Here is an 18,560-nt window from a genome sequence, read left to right as displayed (position 1 = left end):
ATGCAAGGCAAGAACCTTGCTTATGGACAATCTCTCTGGCCCTGCTGCCTGGAAGGCCTTCCAGCAGTGCTGGAGACACCAGGAAGACACTCAGTGGTGAGAATAAGGCTATGTGGTGTATGTGGTGTGTCTGGGGCCAAACCTGGGGTTCTGAGCATGCCAGGCTTATGCTCCAGTGCTTTCAGCTGTCTCAGCAACATCTCATATTTATTCTGTTTTTTTAATTCTTTTTTTCAGTGCCAGGGATTGAACCCAGATCTCACACATGCAAGATACCACTGAGCCACATACCTGCTACCAATCTTCATATTCTGAAGGAGGAATTTTAAAGAAAGCTGCTAGAATTCTACACAGTTAGCTTCTTTCTCCAATAATGATTATGTATTAGCTGTTCTTCTGTATCTATTCATTGAATGGATGCAGTGGAGAAAAACAGTAGTTCACTGAATAATGAAGTCAGGAAGAGATTAAATTCGTTTGTTTTAGGGCCAGACCTGGCTCTTGGCTCTGCGCTCAGGGAACACTCCTGCCAGTGCCTCAGATTCATATGCACTGCTGGGGATTGATCAAGTTTGTAGCAGGTACGGCAAGCATCTCATCCTCTGTATTTTAAGATGTTAAGTAAGGAAGAAAGGTGGCGAGTAAGGGGCCATCAGTGAAGAGTGGAGGCATATGGCCTTAACTATGTTAACGACGGCCTACCTGGAAAATAAAATCCAAACTTTCCATTGTGCCACACGAAGCCCTCCAAGGTCTGGCTTACTGCCTGCATCACTGGCTCATCAAGCTAACTGAGTGAGTGGTCGGAGAACAGGCCCTCTGTCCTAATTCTGTAAAGCCAGTGCCTACAATTACATTTTTTTTTTAAAGTTTCTATTTAGATAATTTACTATCACACATGGTATAATGTTGGTGATGTGTATGAAAATGTAGTGCATACTATTTACTGTCACTTTCCTTGGCAATTGAAGGTAACTATTTTCTGTTCTTTTGTTCGTTTTTGGGCAGTACTCAGGGCTTCCTTCTGGTTCTGTGCTCAAGGAGTTGCTCCTGGAGGGGCTCACGGGACCATATGGGTCCCGGAGAGCCAACCCAGGTTGGCTGCATACAAGGCAAGCACCCTACCTCTGTATGACTACTCTGGCCTCCTCCTGTCTTCTTCTAACTTACTGAAACATATTCATCAAAGACAGATGGCAAGGTAAAGTTTTTCAGTGGAGAAGACAGCTCAGATGGACAGGACGCATGAGTCCTGAGCCAAACCCCTGGCACCACACGCCCCACTCCCTGCACTGCTGGGTACAGCCTGGGTGACCCTACTGGGCCTGAGCAGCAAGGCTCAAGCAACCAAACTGTCAGGCCTGCACTGGTGTGCTGAATACTGAATGGGAGGGGGCTGAGGGCCTTGAGCCCCCAAACTGCTGGGAGGTCCCACTCAAAAAACAAACAAACAAACAAAAATTCATTAAAAAAAAATATATATATATATATATTTAAAATAAAAAAGTATGTCTTAGTTTTTGAATGGGTTATGGAATGAATAAACATTAAGTCATTTTTTATGACATTTTATTGGAACTGCTTGAAATATAAGTGAAATGTCCTCTAGTCCTCCTGGAGAAATCAGAACTTCAAATATTTGAATGAGCTGTATCAAAACAAATATTAAGACTCACTTACCGGTCCAACAAATCCAAGCAAACCTGAACGAATGAATGGCACATCCCCAACAGGAGAGCCTGCAGAATTCACTGGAATCACCTGAAGGAGGGGGAAAGGAGCAAAAAATCTTAGCTCTTCCTTTCAAGAAAGAATACTGGGGCGTGGAGAGATAGTACAGGGGGTTAAGATGCTGTCCTTGGGGCTGGAGAGATAGCACAGCGGGTAAGGCATTTGCCTTGCATGCAGATGACCCAGGTTTGATTCCCAGCATCCCATATGGTCCCCTGAGCACTGCCAGGAGTGATTCCTGAGTGCAGAACCAGGAGTAACCCCTGTGCACTGCCGGGTGTGATCCAGAAAGAAAATAAATAAATAAATAAATAAAAAGATGCTGTCCTTTATGTGATTGATTCTGGTTTCTGGTTTGATTCCAAGCACCTCACAGTCCCTATACTCTGCTGGTACCCCCTAGCACTACGGGATATGTGTGTCCCAAAAGCGCCCTAACCCCAAAAACAATCAAAAAAACAATGTTTCGCAGACCAAGAGACAGTACAAGGGTTAAGGCATTTGCCTTGCATATGGTCAACCCCAATCGAATCCCCTGCACTACATGGTCCCCCGAGCACTGTCTCCTGCGCACAGGAGTAACCTCCTGAAGAACAGAGCTGGGAAAAGTTCCCAAGAACCACCCATATTGTTATTAATATCAACAATAATAATAATAAAAAAAATTAAAAAGTTATAACATACCCCCCTAAGAGATAACCCTTATAGAGGCCAGATCGATAGTTCAGCAGGTAGGACATTTGTCTTATGTGTGGCCTACCTGGTTTTGATCCCTGACATCCCATATGGTCTTTCAAGCACCACCAGGAGTATTTTCTGAGGGCAGAGCCAGCAGTAACCGCTGATCATAGCTGGTGTGGCCCAACTCCGCCTCCCCCAAAGAAGATAACCTTTACAAGGGCCAGGGAGACAGCACCTATCAGGGGTGCATGGTTTTTTTGGGTCACACCAAGTGATGCTCAGGGATTACTCCTGGTGCACCTTGGGGGATCACATGGGATACCTGGTCGGCTACCTGCAAGGCAAGCAACTTACCCACTGTACTAGTGCTCAGGTCCCCGGGGGTATGTTTTGATGCATACAAATCTGGCTTGATCCCTAGCATTGCTGCAAATAACCTTGGAAGCCCCCAGCACTGAGGAGTGTGCCCCCCCGCCCCGCCCCAGGTCCCTGAGCAGCACCACATCCTTGGCCCTAGCACTGAGCCTCAACTATCACTGGAAGTGGTGCCCAGGCTCCCTGAGTACATGTGGAGCCAGCCCTCCCCAGCCCCAGGACAAAAAGTGTCATTCTAGTTTCCTTTGTACCGTAACTCCATAATATACCTCTATAAAAGCTTCATAGAGGAAGTCTATGAATCAGACATAAGTTCAATTTCTTGCCTTGCTACTTATACTAGAAATGTGGGCTCCTAAACTTTCCTAAAGCTTGATTTCTTTCTGTTGAAAAATTTTTTTTTTTACATTTTGAGACAACACCTAGAGGTGCTGAGGGCTCATTCCTAGGACCAGTCCTGGCGGGGCTGAAAGCTGTATGTGGTGCCAGGTCGGCTATGCAAAAGCTGTTTTCTTTGGTCATCAAATGAGATTCCCAGTGCCTCGCTTAGCTGTAGAATAAAGGCATGCAAATTAAAGACATGCAAATGTAGAGAGCATGGGGGACTGCCATAGAGGCAGGGGAGGGTTGGGATTATGGGGGGACAATGGGGGCATTGTGGTGGAAAATGTGCACTGGTAGAGGGATGGATAATCACTGTATGACCAAAACTCAAACATGAAAGCTTTGTAACTGTATCCCACGGTGATTCAATTGAAAAAAAAAAAAAAAGGAATAAAAGAAAAAGAAAAAAAAGAAAAATTTTGCTAAAAAAAAGATTAAAGGCATGTAAACAAATTAGCTGACATAAGCACAGCACTTGACCTAGTTACTCGGAATATGCTCAGAATTAGATCTATTACAATGTTTTACAACTTTCATAACTGGGAACCTAGAAATTTGGTATTAAGTTTAAGAAGTCTGGGAGCTCGAGCAATAGTACAGCGGGTAGGGCATTTGCCTTGCATGCAGTCAACGCGGGTTTGATTTCCCAGCATCCAATGGTCCCCCAGCACAGCCAGGAGTAATTCCTGAGTGAAAAGCCAGGAGTGACCCCGTGCATTGCAGGTGTGACCCAAAAAGCCAAAAAAAAAAAAAAAGAGAAAAAGAAACCTGGATAGGCAGTTGACAACATGGGAAAGGCAATATAATTACAGATAGTCATCTCTTCAAAAACTGCTTGTGGATTTTGTTTTCAGTAAGGATTATGCAATAAAGAAAAACCCAGGTACGTGAAACATATAGTTCAAACCCCTGAAAATGAGAGAAACAGACGTCCACTTTCCACAGCTGTTGCTATGTAAGCTCATTCATCGGTCCAGCTTTACAGATTCACAATTAAATATCAAAAGAGATGCAAGGCAAGCATCAAACATTCAGGGTACACTCGTCTCCTGACTGAAAACTCTGGGGTGCCCAGGGAGGGAGGGGCAGGTGAGTCCGAACTCTGGGATCTTCTTCGAGTGGGAGTGGGCTGCTACCCCCACTCCCCATACTTTCAGAAGCCCCAGCGGCCACAACCACATTCCATAACTACCACTATGTAAGCTCCAGTCCAGTTACAGATCCTGAAGTATGCATGGCAACTCCAAATTCCATAATACTGACATCCCGGTAGGAGCACACCAACTTAATTGGGAAAGGAGCACAGACGCCAACGAAGCTCAATAAAAGTAACACAGAAGGCTCAACTAGCAACAAACGAATTAGCAAATTCTCAGGCAAGGACTCACCCCACGGCGAGACACAACAATTTTCATAAATTTTCTTTTACTGGAGTATTTTTTGATAATTCCATTAGCCGTTTTGTAACGAGAAATATGAAACAAATTATTCTGTTCCTGCTAAGGGGGCAGGCTTGGGCAGTTGCTGGGAAAATGGGGACAACGGTGAAGGGAAGGTCACACTGGAAGTGGGATTGGTGTTGGAATACTGAATGCCTGTAACAACTACATCATGAATAACTTGATAAACCACAGTCTTTTAAAAAAGGGGGAAAAAACCACTGAAAAAACTGAAAAAACTTAAGAAAAACAGTAAAATTTAAATTAGTAAAATGTATACACCCTCAGCAGAGGTAATAGCCTGGGAAAGTAAGCCAAGGGACAGTCAGGAAACACATGTGAAGAAGTACCCGTCACGGAGGTCTGGCCCCCGCTGTTTTCCTGCTGGGGATCACAAACTGGGAGCCCCACAACCAGGAAGCGCATGCGCTACCATGCAGCTATAACCCTCATCCCAACATAGGAAGCCAAGAATTCAACAGTCATAATGGTGCCGATGATGGTAACAAGAGACGGAAATTTAAACATTCATATTATTTCATTTTAGGCTACGTAAATGCAGGAGATGGTCAGTCCAAAGATGCTTTTCTCTTTTTTTCTCTCTTGTACTCCCCCATTCAATTATGGGCTGCTATAATCTGACAGGCAGAAAGTGAGAAGATACTTTTTTTCTTGCATCTGTAGTGGAAACTTTGGCAGCAGATAACTACTGTTGCAGGTCTGTCAAACAGATGCATTCTTTTTCCCTTTTTTTGTAGTGCCAGTTATTGAACCCAGAATCTTACACTGTTCATACAGGTAATGCTTTCTCTGGGAATTACATCTATTATTACATAATTAAATGCAGGATTTTGACTGTCCAATGGAATGGGAGCTAGCATGTCCTCTCATACTGAGAACCACTAGTCTAGATCCTTACTTCTTTTAAAAAAATTTTTTGTTACATTTATTACAATTAACATTTTATACTTTTTTTTTTAAATGAAGAAAGTTTTTATTGAAACTTGTCTAGAAAGATGTATGTGAGGGCCCAGGGAGGGAGTAGTAAATGTTTGAGAGAACACAGGCTTCTCCAGAGTGGAAATAATAATAAAAAAAAAAATAGAGAGACAAGCAAGCAAGATACATGTTCAAGGGAGAACACAGGCTTGAAGAGAAAGCCTAGATCCTAGCTTCTTAAAACTGTGAGCTGGGGATATGGTGCCGCCAGCAGGTCAATCTGTACCTGTGAGGCAAGTGTATCAGCAGCCTGATGGCACCTTCAGACTTCCAGATACCCCAAAATTGCTGCTGTGCCTTTGGCCAGGCCCCAAAAACTTGGGGCAAAGTTTACCAAGAAAGTAAACGGCCAAAAGTTAGGTATGTGGGAGACACACCCACAAACCACCTCCGGCTCAGCTATATAATTGGAGGCATGGCCTCTCTGGTTCCTGATCGAACTGCTCAATGGCCATGATCCCAGAGACTCAGAAACAAATCTCGAAACCCAACGGCTTTTGGCAGAAATGCATCTGGAACTCGCAGTAGGTTACTATCGCCAGGCACCCCAGGAGGGAGGGAAAGGGTGTTGTCTCTGCCTGCTCCCCCTAGGCGGCCCGGTGGTTGCCATCTTCCAGAAACCACTGGACAGTCAGGTTTGGGCCCTCAGAGATGGATGAGACACGTGGGGACTCACGGGATGGGGGTGGAGCCGGCTCTTTCCTCCCTGTCCCAATGAGACCCCCAAGTCGCTATCCATGAACGGCCTTTCTGGCACCTGTTCAAGCTGCTTAACGGCCATGATTCCAGAGACTCAGGAACAAATCTCGGAACCCAGCAGGTTTTGGCAGAAATCCCTCCAGATTTAAGTGTTAAAATTTCAGAATTTCAGAATCACGCGGCCACTACTGCAGCCACGTGACAACATATGTTATTCTTAACCAGCAATAGAAAACAAATTGTCTACAGTTGCCTTTTCAGCAGATCTGAGTGTTGGGGTAAAATCCCAAATAATAATGGTGGGTCTGGTGTCAAAATATTGAATGTGATCAAAGTAGAGTGAGTAATGTGGAAATCATCTGCCCCACATGTAGGCGGAGGGTGTGGGATGGGGGTATACTGGGGTTTTTGGGGGTGGAGAATGGGCACTGGTGAAGGGACAGGTGTTTTATTGTATGACTGAGACTTAGACCTGAAAGTTTTGTAACTGCTTTCACGGTGATTCAATAATTATAAAAAATGGGAAAAAAAAAGTAAGATGGAGTTCATGCCCAATTCAATCAGCTAATTAGTGGCTGAATAAATAGCAGTACTCCTACATAAAAAAAAATAAATAAAAAAATAAAAACGTGGGCTGCGACACCCATATGGTATCATATAATTGAATATGGGGGTTGTGAGAAATCTGGTGACAGCAAAAGGTTTTTGAATGCATGACAATCAAAAACTAATTAAAATTGACTGCATAATGAATTCAAGGTGTTTCTGTGGCACTTGCCTATGTTATGAAAAGGGGTTTCAAGAGGAAAGAGTTTTGTTTTTTATTTTTTGGGTCACAGCTGGCGATGCACAGGAGTTACACCTGGCTCTGCACTCAGGAATTACCCCTGACGGTGCTCGGGGGACCATGTGGGATGCTGAGAATCGAACCCGGGTCGGCCGCATGCAAGGCAAACACACTACCCACTGTGCTATCTATCGCTCCAACCCCCGAGAGTTTTCAAAGCCCTGATCTGTATTACAGAAAAGAATGATTGAATGGACCTGAAAATTAGCAAATCGTCAAAATTAAAGCTCAAGCTGTGGTTTCAACATATTTATATGAAGAATTAAGTCTTTTTGTTTTGTGTTTGGACCAAACCTGATTGTGCTTCAGGCTTTACTCCTGGCTCACGCTCAGTGATCACTCCTGGCAGGCCTTGGGAACCACACGGATAAGGTAAATGCATTGCCCACTGTACTATTACTCAGGCCCCAAGGCCCTAGGATTGATTTATGAGAAAAACAAAACAAAACAAAAGAAAAACAAAAAAACAGTAGTAGGTCCTATACACAACAATGACTGGAATGGTGCCAGGTTCTAGTCTAAGTACTTTAGAAACATTAACTCTGAACCCTCACAGCAGTTCTGAAGTAGGTACAAGGGTTCCTCCCACTTTCAGGAAAGAGCACAGGGCATAGAGAGGTGAACCAAGATCAGCGAGTCAGGGCCTGTGTAAGGGGTCTGACCTGGGGCAGTCCGGCTGTAGAATACACGCTCTCAGCCTCTGCATTACACTTTCTCCCCTCAGCCAGCCCCTCTGCTTAGGGAAATCCTCACCAGACATTTCCCTCTGCTTAGGGAAATCCTCACCAGACATTTCCCTCACAAGACGTTATGGTCACCTACCTCAAATGTATTTTTTGTCACACCAGCAAGCCCGAAGTACATCATGCCCCCAGTTCTGGAGCTGACACAGATTTCACCAATTTCATCTGTTTTGCAGAGTTGGGGTGGTCCCTCAGGTCTCACAATGCACATCATCCCTAGAGTACAGAAACGGCAGTTAAGGAAGTTCTGAAAAACCTCTGCAAATTAACAGCTTTGTTTTTGTGAACTCATCAACGTTGTGCATTTACCTAGAAGCACTAAGAACACCAAACAGCAACATTAAAAATGGACCTGGAGTTACACAGTGTGGTTGGCAACATACTTCTTATGTTACTGCTGTTGCTTGGTTTTACTTGGGGTCACAGATGGCAGCGCTCAGGAGCGACCCCTGGCTGTGCTTACGATCCTTGGTCATGTTCAGGGGATTGCATGTGGTGATGAGGATGTGAGCCTGGGTGAAGGTGGCTGTTGCGTGAAAGGCAAGGACCTTCCCTTCCACACTCTCTCCAGGCCTGAAAATCTCCATTTTTTTTTTTTTTGGTGGGGGGGGGGGGTGGAGGCACAACCAGCCACGAGCAGGTTTTACTCCTGGTGGGTTTGGAGGACGAGATGGGGTGCCAGGGATCAAATCTGGGTTGGCCATGTGCAAAGCAAGCGCCCTACCCACTGTGCTATCCCTCTGACCCCTGAAATTTCCATCTGTTACACTTGTTTATGTGAGAGAAGGTTTGGTTTTGGGCTCATACTTGGCAGTGCGCAGAGCTTACTTCTGACTTGGTGCTCAAAGATCACACCTGGCAGCACTTAGAGGACCACACGGGGGGTTAGAGATTGAACATGGGTTGAATGCCTTCAAGGCAAGCATGTCCTTACCCACTGTACTATCTCTCCAGCCCCTGAAAGTTTCATCTGTTGGCACTAATGATAATTTTTTTAATTAAGCAAATAAAACATACTAATACAAAGTGTTTTTTTGTGGAGAGGGGAACACAGCTAGTGGTGCTCGGCATGTACTCCTGACTCAGGGATTACTCCTGAAGGTGCTTAAGGGGTCCTATGGGGTCCTGGGTCAGCCATGCGCAACAACATACTAAACTTTTAAAGACAGTGCCATATTTTAAATGACTATAAAGTTTTAAAAAATGAGTTAAAATTACTACTATGTGATCAAATTCAAATCTGTTTCTTATTTTTGGGCCAGACCCAGCAGTGCTCAGGGCTTACTCCTGGCTCTGTGCTCAGGGATCACTCCTGTCAGGCTTGGGTCCTGGGTCTGTCACATGAAAGACAAATGCCCTACCAACTGTGCTTGGCGTTCAATTTGTTTTGTTTTGGGCGGGGGGGGGGGGGGGGGAGAGGGGAGAACACCCAGCTCCACTAAGAACTTACTCCTGGCAGAACTTGGCGGATCATATGGGGTGCTGTGGAATGAAGCCGGGTTGATTGTATGCAAGTACACAACCCAGTGTACTATCTCTCCAGACCCACAAACGCAAATCTTATGGGATACAGTGAACTACAACTTTTCAGTGGTTTGGGAAATACAGTGACAACCAGATCACTTTAGAACACTGAGTACAAGCTTTCATGTGAACAGCTGGGACTGGAATCTACAACTAAATCATATGTAATCATCAGAAAGTAAGAATTTCTGTCCTATTAGAGAAACTCAAAATTATGTGATGAAGTACTGAATGTTATATGCCTAGTATTTTTAATTCACAGTTTATCAGGTGCTATATGTAATGATGAAATATTGTAAAAAGACAAAGTGCCTGAGAACTCACCACCGGGCATGACATGCCCCACATCCTGGACAGTCAGTGCTGAGTTTTTATCTTCAGTATTGACCCGTATTACCCCATAGCTCAATCCATTCATTGAGAGAATGGCTCTTCCAGGCAAAGGGGCCCCTGGAACACCAGGTCTGAAAACAAAACAACTCATCAAATTGGGCATATGAAAGAGAAAAATAAACTTTTCCTGGCTACAACACACACACACACACACACACACACACACACACACACACACACACCCCTCTCTTTACCCAAAAATGTCAAAAAAATCAAATTCATATTGTACAAGGGTCAAGTGTCATTCAGGTGGAAAATGTAACATTTAACTGAGGCTCTAAAAGTAAAATTTACTAAAAAGTGAAAAAGACAGAGAGCCATTCTCTCTCTCACTCACATATATATATATATATGTGAGTGTGTGTGTGTGTGTGTGTGTATATATATATGTGTGTGTGTATATATATGTGTGTGTATATATATCATATATATGTGTGTGTGTGTGTATATTCAAGAGAGAGAACTGTACTACAAATGAGCATTTCATTCCATTTTTGGCTCTTGGGCCACACCTAGCAATGTTTGGAGGTTATTTCTAGATTGGAGGAGCGTAGGGATCACACTCAGTGGTGCTTGGGCGACCATGCACTGCCAGGGAACAAACCCAGGGCTACAACATTAAAAGTGAGCTCCAGCCCTCTGAACTATCATTCTGGCCTGTGTTTTCCCATTTGGGGGTGGGGATGCGAAAGGCACATCTGACAGTGCTCAGGGCTTACTCCTTACTCTGTGCTCAGGTATCACTCCTAGTGGGCTTGGGGGACCATACAGGGTACTGGGGATTTAACCTGGGTTGACCTCATTCAAGGCAAAAGCCCTACGTACTGTACTATCTTTCCGGCCTTTGTTTTTCCATTCTTCAGCTAAAATCAACAACGGTCTACTTCTAGTCTAGGATGCTGGTCAGGGATTCAAATGCACAAAACAATACAGGAAAATAACTCAATTCTCAAACGTGAGAAAAGAATCGTTTTCAGTTAACCAGTTTCAGTTAATCAAGACAGTAGTAGGACAAATAAATGCAACGCTGCAAACTGCGTATGAAGCAGATTAGCACCTCATCTATCGCGTTTGATCAAAGCTGTAGCATGCATGAAGAACACAGGCACTCGAACAATACCTGCGGATGGCCACAGTCATGGCTTCAGCAGAAGTAGCACATGGACAGATGGCCTCCGGTTTTAGCCCATGGCTTTGGAACAGACTCAGGAAGGCATCACAGGATGACACAGACCCTGTGGAGTAGGAACAGATTATTATGAAAGCTAAACTGCAGGAAATTGATAAAGAGGAGAAACACAACACTTTTTTTTTTCTCACAAGGACTCTCATCATACATCATGAATTCCACACAAATATTTTACTGTGCATGTGAGATAGTTGATACAACTCAAATGAACGCTCATCTAGCCCAGGAAAGGGAATCAATGCTCTTTAAAAACTTTCCACTCAGGGTGCTTGAGAGATAGTACAGCAGGTAGGGTGCTGGCCTTGTAAATGCAGCCAACCTGAGCTCAATCCCGGGCATCCCATATGGTCCCCTGCGCACCAGCAGGGGTCATTCCTGAATACAAAACCAGGTGTAACCCCTGATCATTACTGGGTATGGCCCCCAAACAAACAAACAAACAAACAAAAGTTTCCACTCAGAAGAAGGAGCTCCTACCAATGGCCTGAGCAGCTGCAGTGAGGTGATGCAGGGAACAGGCAGTGGCTTGGAACTGAGCAACCCTTTCTGAAGCAACATTTGATCTGTGTGGAACTAATATTCTGGCATAGTTCAAACTTCTTCTATGGGCTATACTTTGATTTGTCCAGGGGTTCAAAACCAGGCTTTGCACACACAAGGCATATGCTCTATCACTTGGGCCACATCCCCAGCCCCTGAGAAGTACATTTTAAATGGGTCAGTTTTACAGTATGTGAACTGTATCTCAAAATAAGTTATGAATTATAAATTGTATATATATATATATATATATATTTAGTGGAGAAGTATGAAGGAGACAGGAAGTGGGGAAGAGAGAGGCTATATGTTTAGGAGAGAACCTGGGCTTTGGAGGGATTTGGGGTGGGGGAAGAAATTGAGAGTACACATCTCAGCTTGAGATGAAGACCAATCTCCAGTTCATCACCTAATATGTTATTTAAATACTATAGGCCACTGAGAATCACAAGGAGTGATCCTGGTGGCCCTCAAAACTGTGGGCTGGAATAGCACCTCACTGCCAAGACTAGCACCAAATTGTGAGGTCCACATAACCAAGCCAAGTATCAGCAGAAACACAACTGGGGAGGCCTCTCTGAAAAATTCAGAGGGGCTGAAGTGACAGTACAGCAGGTAAGGCTCTAGCCTTGCACATGGCTGGCTCGGGTTTGATCCCTGGCACCCCATTTGGTCCCCCGAGCTCTATCAGGAGTGATTCCTTAGTGCAGATCCAACTGCTGGGTAGAAAGAGCCTATACTCAACCTGCCAAAAGAATGGCTATTCCCATACCCACCCGCACTCTACAAATACTCACAGGGATTTGCTCCGTCGGTCACAATTAACATCCGAAGGGAACTCAAGCTCACATCTCTTTGGTCCCGATGTGCCATCATGGCCCAGTGCAAGTCTCGACATTTGACCAAAGCTACCTTAGCTATAAGTTCCAAGGGAATGAAGTTAGCATACAAATGCAGGCGGAAATTTGATGTACTACAATAGAAACCCCACTTGGAGCCCCTATCCCTCCAGCACTGCCTGAAGCAAACCCAATTACAAAGTAGGAGGATCCATGAGCACTGCAAGGTCTGGCCCCCTCCCCACTCCAATCTTAGCTCAAACTGGCACAGAAGTAAAGCTTAGGTGCTGTGTGTAACTACCTTTGTGGGCATGAACTCTCTGGACCCAAGAGAGAGGACAAGTCTTCATAACAGAGTACGGTACGCTAATTGTATGCATCTTATTCATTACATTCTGAAAAGCAAAAGAAAGACAAAAAGTAATTACTGTTTAATATTACTTAGCATTTAAAAATTGAACTGATATTTTGTTAATTTAATCCTCAAAGCAACACCCAAAGTCATGCTCCTGGGGCCTGAGCGATAGTACATAGTACAGTGGGTAGGGTATTTGCCTTGCACACAGCTGATTCAATTTGATCCCCAGCATCCCATACGGTTCCCTGAGCACCACCAGGAGTGATTCCTGATTGCACAGCCAGGAGCAACCCTTGGGCATTGCTAGGTGTCACCCAAAAAGACCAAACAACAACAACAACAAAAAACCCAAAACAAAACAAAGTTATGCTCACTGAAAAAAACCTAAAATACTAATTATGAGGTTCAAGTCTTCTTTATCACCTCACCCTGATTCCCTCCATCTTCTCACAAATAATCACTGAAAAGAACCTGGTTTGTGACCAATCAATCCTTTCCCCAAATATTTCTATCTCTCTCTCTCTCTCTCTCTCTCTCTCTCTCTCTCTCTCTCTCTCTCTCTCTATCTATATATATATATATATTTGTCACCAGAGAAACAATGTACTTTGAATATAGAAAACATATACTATAAAAGCATCTGCAAAATGCTTTTTCATTTAAATTGAGAACTAAACCTTTACTTTTCAGTGTAAGAAACTGACATAATTTCTACTGCACTATACACACACACACACACACACATATGTGGAAATGTGTGTGTGTGTGTCTGTGCTACTATAATCTGTTATGGTTCTATTACTGTTTTTTTTTTTGCTATTACAAACAATGTTTCCAGGAACTTGGAATTTACTTGAGCATACATCCCTGGGCACATGAACAATTGTTTCTCCAGGGTATATACAAAAAAGCTGAACTGCTGGGTCTTAGATATATAGATCACTTAAATTTAAAAGATTTTTAACCTCTAAATTTAAGAGACCTTTAATCTATTAAGTGCTCTCCTCATGCTCATTCTCACTACATAATACAAAGGGCTGGGCATTATGAAACAAGAAACCCAAGTTTCCCTGTTGCTTAAATACAGACTGTATTTGGGGGGATGAAGCTGAGTGAGCTTTGCCCACTCAAAGCTAAGGGGCTGTGCAATCTGTTGTCTCCTCAAACAAGTGCATGAAGACCCTGTCCTGAGACCAAACTGGCTGAGAAAGTTTTCTTGTGAGAATGGATATGTTTTTCATTTACCACATAGGTGGCCCACTGCAGACCTACTCTTTTTCTTTTTTGGGGACACACACACACACACACACACACACACACACTCAATGATGCTCAGAGGTTATCCCTGGTGTGCAGATCTATTCTTTCTCCAATGTCTCTAGCTTTCTTTATAAGAAATCTCCACACATATTCCTAACTTGGTTTTTATATTGAAGAGAGGTGCCTCCCTTTAATTCCTCATAAGGGGCTTTTAAAGTCTGATTTTAAAAAATGGTTAGAACATGTTCATTTGAAGTAGGTTCTTAGTAATTCAAAGGGCTGCTACCAAGGGGTAGCAGGAGGGAAGGGTCTTTGGCAAAAAGTAATCTTCTACCAGGCTTCCTTTTCCAAAACTCAGGATTTCTTCAGTGTGTAACAAAATTGAACTAGACACTCCTTTTTTTTTTTTTTTTGAACTAGACACTCTTGAAGGTCCCTTTCTTTTTTCTGCATGTGGGACACACTTTGAAGTGCTCAGGCTTTTCTCCTGGTTCTGTGCTCAGGGGTCACTCCTGGCAGTACTGAGAGGACTAAATGCGGTACTGAGAGGTCAGTCACATGCAAGGCAGGAGTCTTACCATTGTACTATCTAACTTCCTGAAGTTCCTTTTCATCATTAGGAGTCTTCGTCTTCCAGCTCTCCCTCCTAGTCAGCATGCTTTCCCCTCCCCCCACTAGTGAGCGGCATGAACAGAGTTGAGCTCATGCCAGGCATGTGTGCCCCATGGAACTAGGCTAGCTTTTCCCATTTGAAATGCCTTTTCCTGATATATGGCTAAATTAAAAAAAAAAAAGGTTTTAAAGTTAGTCCCCATGAAATTACAAAGTTGTCCATGATTGGGTTTCAGGCATACAATATTTCAACACTGATTCCTTCACCAGTGTCCACCTCCCTCCACTAATGCTCTCCCACCTACCAGTCTGCTTCTATGACAGGTGCTTTTTTGAAAAAAAAAATGTATGCGTACACTGTGGCTTACAGTTTGATTGCCGACAGGGTCTCATACATAACACCTGACCACCTTTCAGCATCCCTCCTCCTAGTTGAAAGTTTTCCTCCACCACAGATGTTGCCCCCTCCCTGTCCTGTTCCCCAATGCCCTCAAGAGGCATGTTTCCTACTGAACGCCAGTTCTCATGTTCTTTGTTTCCACTGTCTTTGAGTATTTGTTATTTTATGTTCCTTTACATCCTGCATATGAGAGAGATCATTCTGTATGATATGGCGGAATTTTACCCATTCTGTCAAAGTCAAACTCAACTGTCATTTTTCCCATAGAAACAAACTTGATTTTCTTATGCAATTATGTGAAGTGTATGGTCAATCACAATGAATTAAAAAAAATTTACACTATTAAAAAAATACTACATAAGAAAATTCCAATTGGAAAAAAAAATGACCTTTTGGGGGCTTAAATTTCAAAGTACCACTGCGATGCTCTGGTTATAAAACCTAATACTGACTTAAACCATAGCACTGTACTGTCACTGTAGCACTGTCCTCCCGTTGTTCATCGATTTGCTCGAGCGGGCCCAGTAACGTCTCCATTGTGAGTTGTTGTTACTGTGTTTGGCATATCGAATACATCACGGGGAGCTTGCCAGGCTTTGTCATGCGGGCGAGATACTCCCAGTAGCTTGCTGGGCTCTACGAGAGGGGTGGAGGAATCGAACCAGGCTTGGCCGGTCTGGCTGCGTGCAAGGCAAACGCCCTGCCACTGTGCTATCGCTCCAGCCCACTGACTTAAACCATAAGCATATTTTATACTAAAAACCTTAACTCTAGGGAGCCAGAACAATAGTAAAGTGCATAGGGCATGTGCCTTACAGGTGGCTGACCTGGGTTCAATCTCTAGCATACTTATGGTCCTCTAAGTCCACCAGGAATGAATCCTGAAGAGTAATCCCTGAGAATGGCTTGATGTGGCCACCCCCATGTCCCCACTCCACCCCCAAATCCCCTGTTTCCTTTTTTGATGATGCTATTTGTTTTGCTGGTGCTGGGAACTGAACCCACAAACATACAAGCAAGTGCTCTTGAGGGGAGTCACATTCTAGGCCCTCAGTACCTCAATGCTGAAGAGCTTACCGCAAACATGCCATGCCACAGCCCAGCATCCTTCTTACAATCTAGAACATTCACTACTGTTTCACCTAAAATAGGAAATACAGAAAAACAGAAGAAAATCCTCTTTAGTACTCAGAAGTAAAGTCGTGTCAAGTTCTTCTATGAAGCAACTGTTTCAGTGATTTTAAAGAAAATACTGAGAGTTCTAAAGGCCTTTTGATTACATGCAGATCTCCCTGAACTGACTGGGGAATGGCAAAAAGATAATGAGTCTAAAGCTTTTCACTTAGAGACTGTCTCCTGAGATAATTTTTCCCTGTATTATATATAAGGAATATAAATTTTAGAAATTTTGAACATTTCACAAACATGTAAAAATTATACTACCAAGACAAAATTTAAAATGTTGGTAAGCATGTACATGATAATCTGCCCCCACACATATAATTGTACTTATATAATACCTAATAATAAAATGGGTATATACTACTCTGTAATTTGTTTACATTTAGTAATTTATTAAAACAACTGCCTCATTTCTTAGAGCACAAACTATTACATGAATGTGTTATAGTTTAATTGATCCCAACTTGAGGTGGGTATTGAGCTACAGCTAGTGGTATGAACACTCTCGGACGTGCTCTGGGGACCATCTGTTGTGCTGGGGATCAAACAGAGATCGACCAGACAAGACAAGTACCAAATCCCCTGCACTCTCTCTCAGGTCCCCAACCCCTATTTTGAGGTGACATCTGAATTGCTCCCATACATACATTTCTATAGTTTGTATGTATATGTGTATGCATAGAGTATACACACACACGACAGAATGCTAGTCCGCACTCAACATACATTAACTAGTTTCACTGCATAAAAAATTAACAGTACGAAGAATATTCTAAAGCAAATAGTCACTGCATATCAATGCATCGAACTATCTAGCAACAAATCTAAAGTTCAATAAGACAGAATACATTTTGGGCTTTAATCGGTCTGTGGTAGCTGAACTTCTTTTGATGATAGTTTCTAACACACAGTTTGTGGGAGTTTTATATATTCAAGCGGATGAAGATGCCTCACACTCCGTAGTTAATAAGCACACATATTAATTTTTTACGTCTGCAATCTGGAACTCATGCTTTACATATTTGGCTTGCCCATTTTCGTTCCTTTAAATTACAGCACATTTGTGAAAAAGAAGGCAGCAAAAGTCAGCCAAGAATGTGTCACACAATTTCACTCTCAATTTGGTCATTAACTGGAAGCCAATCCTGAAGCCCGACTCACAGTCACATCTATCTGAAGCTCACAATGAGGGCAGTCACGGGAAAAAGTCTGACCTTCAGTGTAATTGCAGGCCTGGGACAGAGCTTGGCAGTGAGACAACATTGCAAGCCGGGATACTGTAACTCCCATTACACTCCCTTCTTTGCTTGTTTTGTACTAGAAAAAATACATACAGACAAACACAAAAATAAGAAAGACAATACAATGAGTTATTTCAAATGACGTAACTAGAATCCAAAACAAAACCCAGATATAGATGTCTTAACGGACCATATTTCCTGTGTTTCATATGAATATGTGAGGCCATGAGAGTGTATCCAAACTCTAATCACACAAAGCTAAGACTGCCGAATGACAAAGTTCAATGAAAGTATGTGTGAAAAAGACTCGAAAGCTTAATTAGGCATCAGTGTGATGTGGTTGCTAGGGAAGCTTACACAGACAAATGACTGGAGCTACGTTAGTTGAGGCACAGGAAGAATCAAGTATGTGGCAGGCACTACAGGGACACGTAGTGGTATGGAAGATGTGTTCCCCGACCATCAGAAGCTCCCTACCTGGGAAGGAAAAACCTAGAAACTGCCCTTGCACTCCGATAAATCAATCAATGTTTTGCTTCTGCCTCAATGCTCAAGCAGCTTTGGATCGAGATTAGCAACTTTATAGCTGTTAATCAACAGGACATATTACATACTTCTCTCCACTTTCTTCTTCCCTAGATTTTGTGATACCTCTCTCATATTTATGCCTCTTGCTCTTCCTTTTTCACTCTCCTTTCTTCACCCACTCTTTAAAAGTTGGCAGGGCCTGCAAGTTTAGTTCTTGATTCTTCTCCTTTCACTCTATCACATCAGGGAACTATGCCGAGAAGACCTTCAATTCTATCTCCAGTAGAGACCTCTCTCCAGAGATCCAGATTCAGTGGGTCGGTCTCCTGAATGACCCCTGAATTTGTAAAATGCAGTGTGTGCAACATCTGTGGCCTCACGCCAGAAAATCTTCCTGCTGCAATTTCTAATTCAGCAAAGAACGCTGCCATCTATCCAAACTGCCTGAGTCCAAAACCTGAGTTTTCCCTACTTCCTCCCTTTCTGGAGGCATCATTGCATCGGTCTATTCTGGTTTCCTAACTACCATGTCAGGCCCATTAACCTGTTTCTAATGGCTACTGCTCTGAGTTGCAGTTCACCCAGGCAGCCCTGACAGC

The 18,560-nt window shown here is 43.3% G+C and overlaps 1 protein-coding gene and 1 pseudogene across 2 annotated transcripts in view; both read right to left on the bottom strand.

The window, feature by feature from the left end:
- Positions 1-18,560, bottom strand: part of DIP2B (disco interacting protein 2 homolog B) — a 239,143-nt gene that overhangs the window by 39,861 nt on the left and 180,722 nt on the right. For both annotated transcript variants that reach the window (XM_056119950.1, XM_056119951.1), the window contains 8 exons: positions 17,407-17,509; positions 16,088-16,152; positions 12,682-12,775; positions 12,339-12,458; positions 10,936-11,050; positions 9,747-9,886; positions 7,978-8,114; positions 1,681-1,761 (listed from right to left, as the gene is read on the bottom strand). In XM_056119950.1, coding sequence (XP_055975925.1) covers positions 1,681-1,761; positions 7,978-8,114; positions 9,747-9,886; positions 10,936-11,050; positions 12,339-12,458; positions 12,682-12,775; positions 16,088-16,152; positions 17,407-17,509 — 855 coding nt within the window. The remainder of the gene's footprint in view (positions 1-1,680; positions 1,762-7,977; positions 8,115-9,746; positions 9,887-10,935; positions 11,051-12,338; positions 12,459-12,681; positions 12,776-16,087; positions 16,153-17,406; positions 17,510-18,560) is intronic.
- On the bottom strand, positions 5,212-5,347 carry LOC130029386 (uncharacterized; annotated as a pseudogene).

Source organism: Sorex fumeus, unplaced genomic scaffold, assembly GCF_029834395.1.
Source record: "Sorex fumeus unplaced genomic scaffold, SorFum_2.1 ptg000042l, whole genome shotgun sequence".
NCBI lineage: Eukaryota > Metazoa > Chordata > Mammalia > Eulipotyphla > Soricidae > Sorex > Sorex fumeus.
The sequence above is the reverse complement of the archived record's forward strand: the minus strand, read 5'-3'. Positions and strand labels throughout refer to the sequence as shown.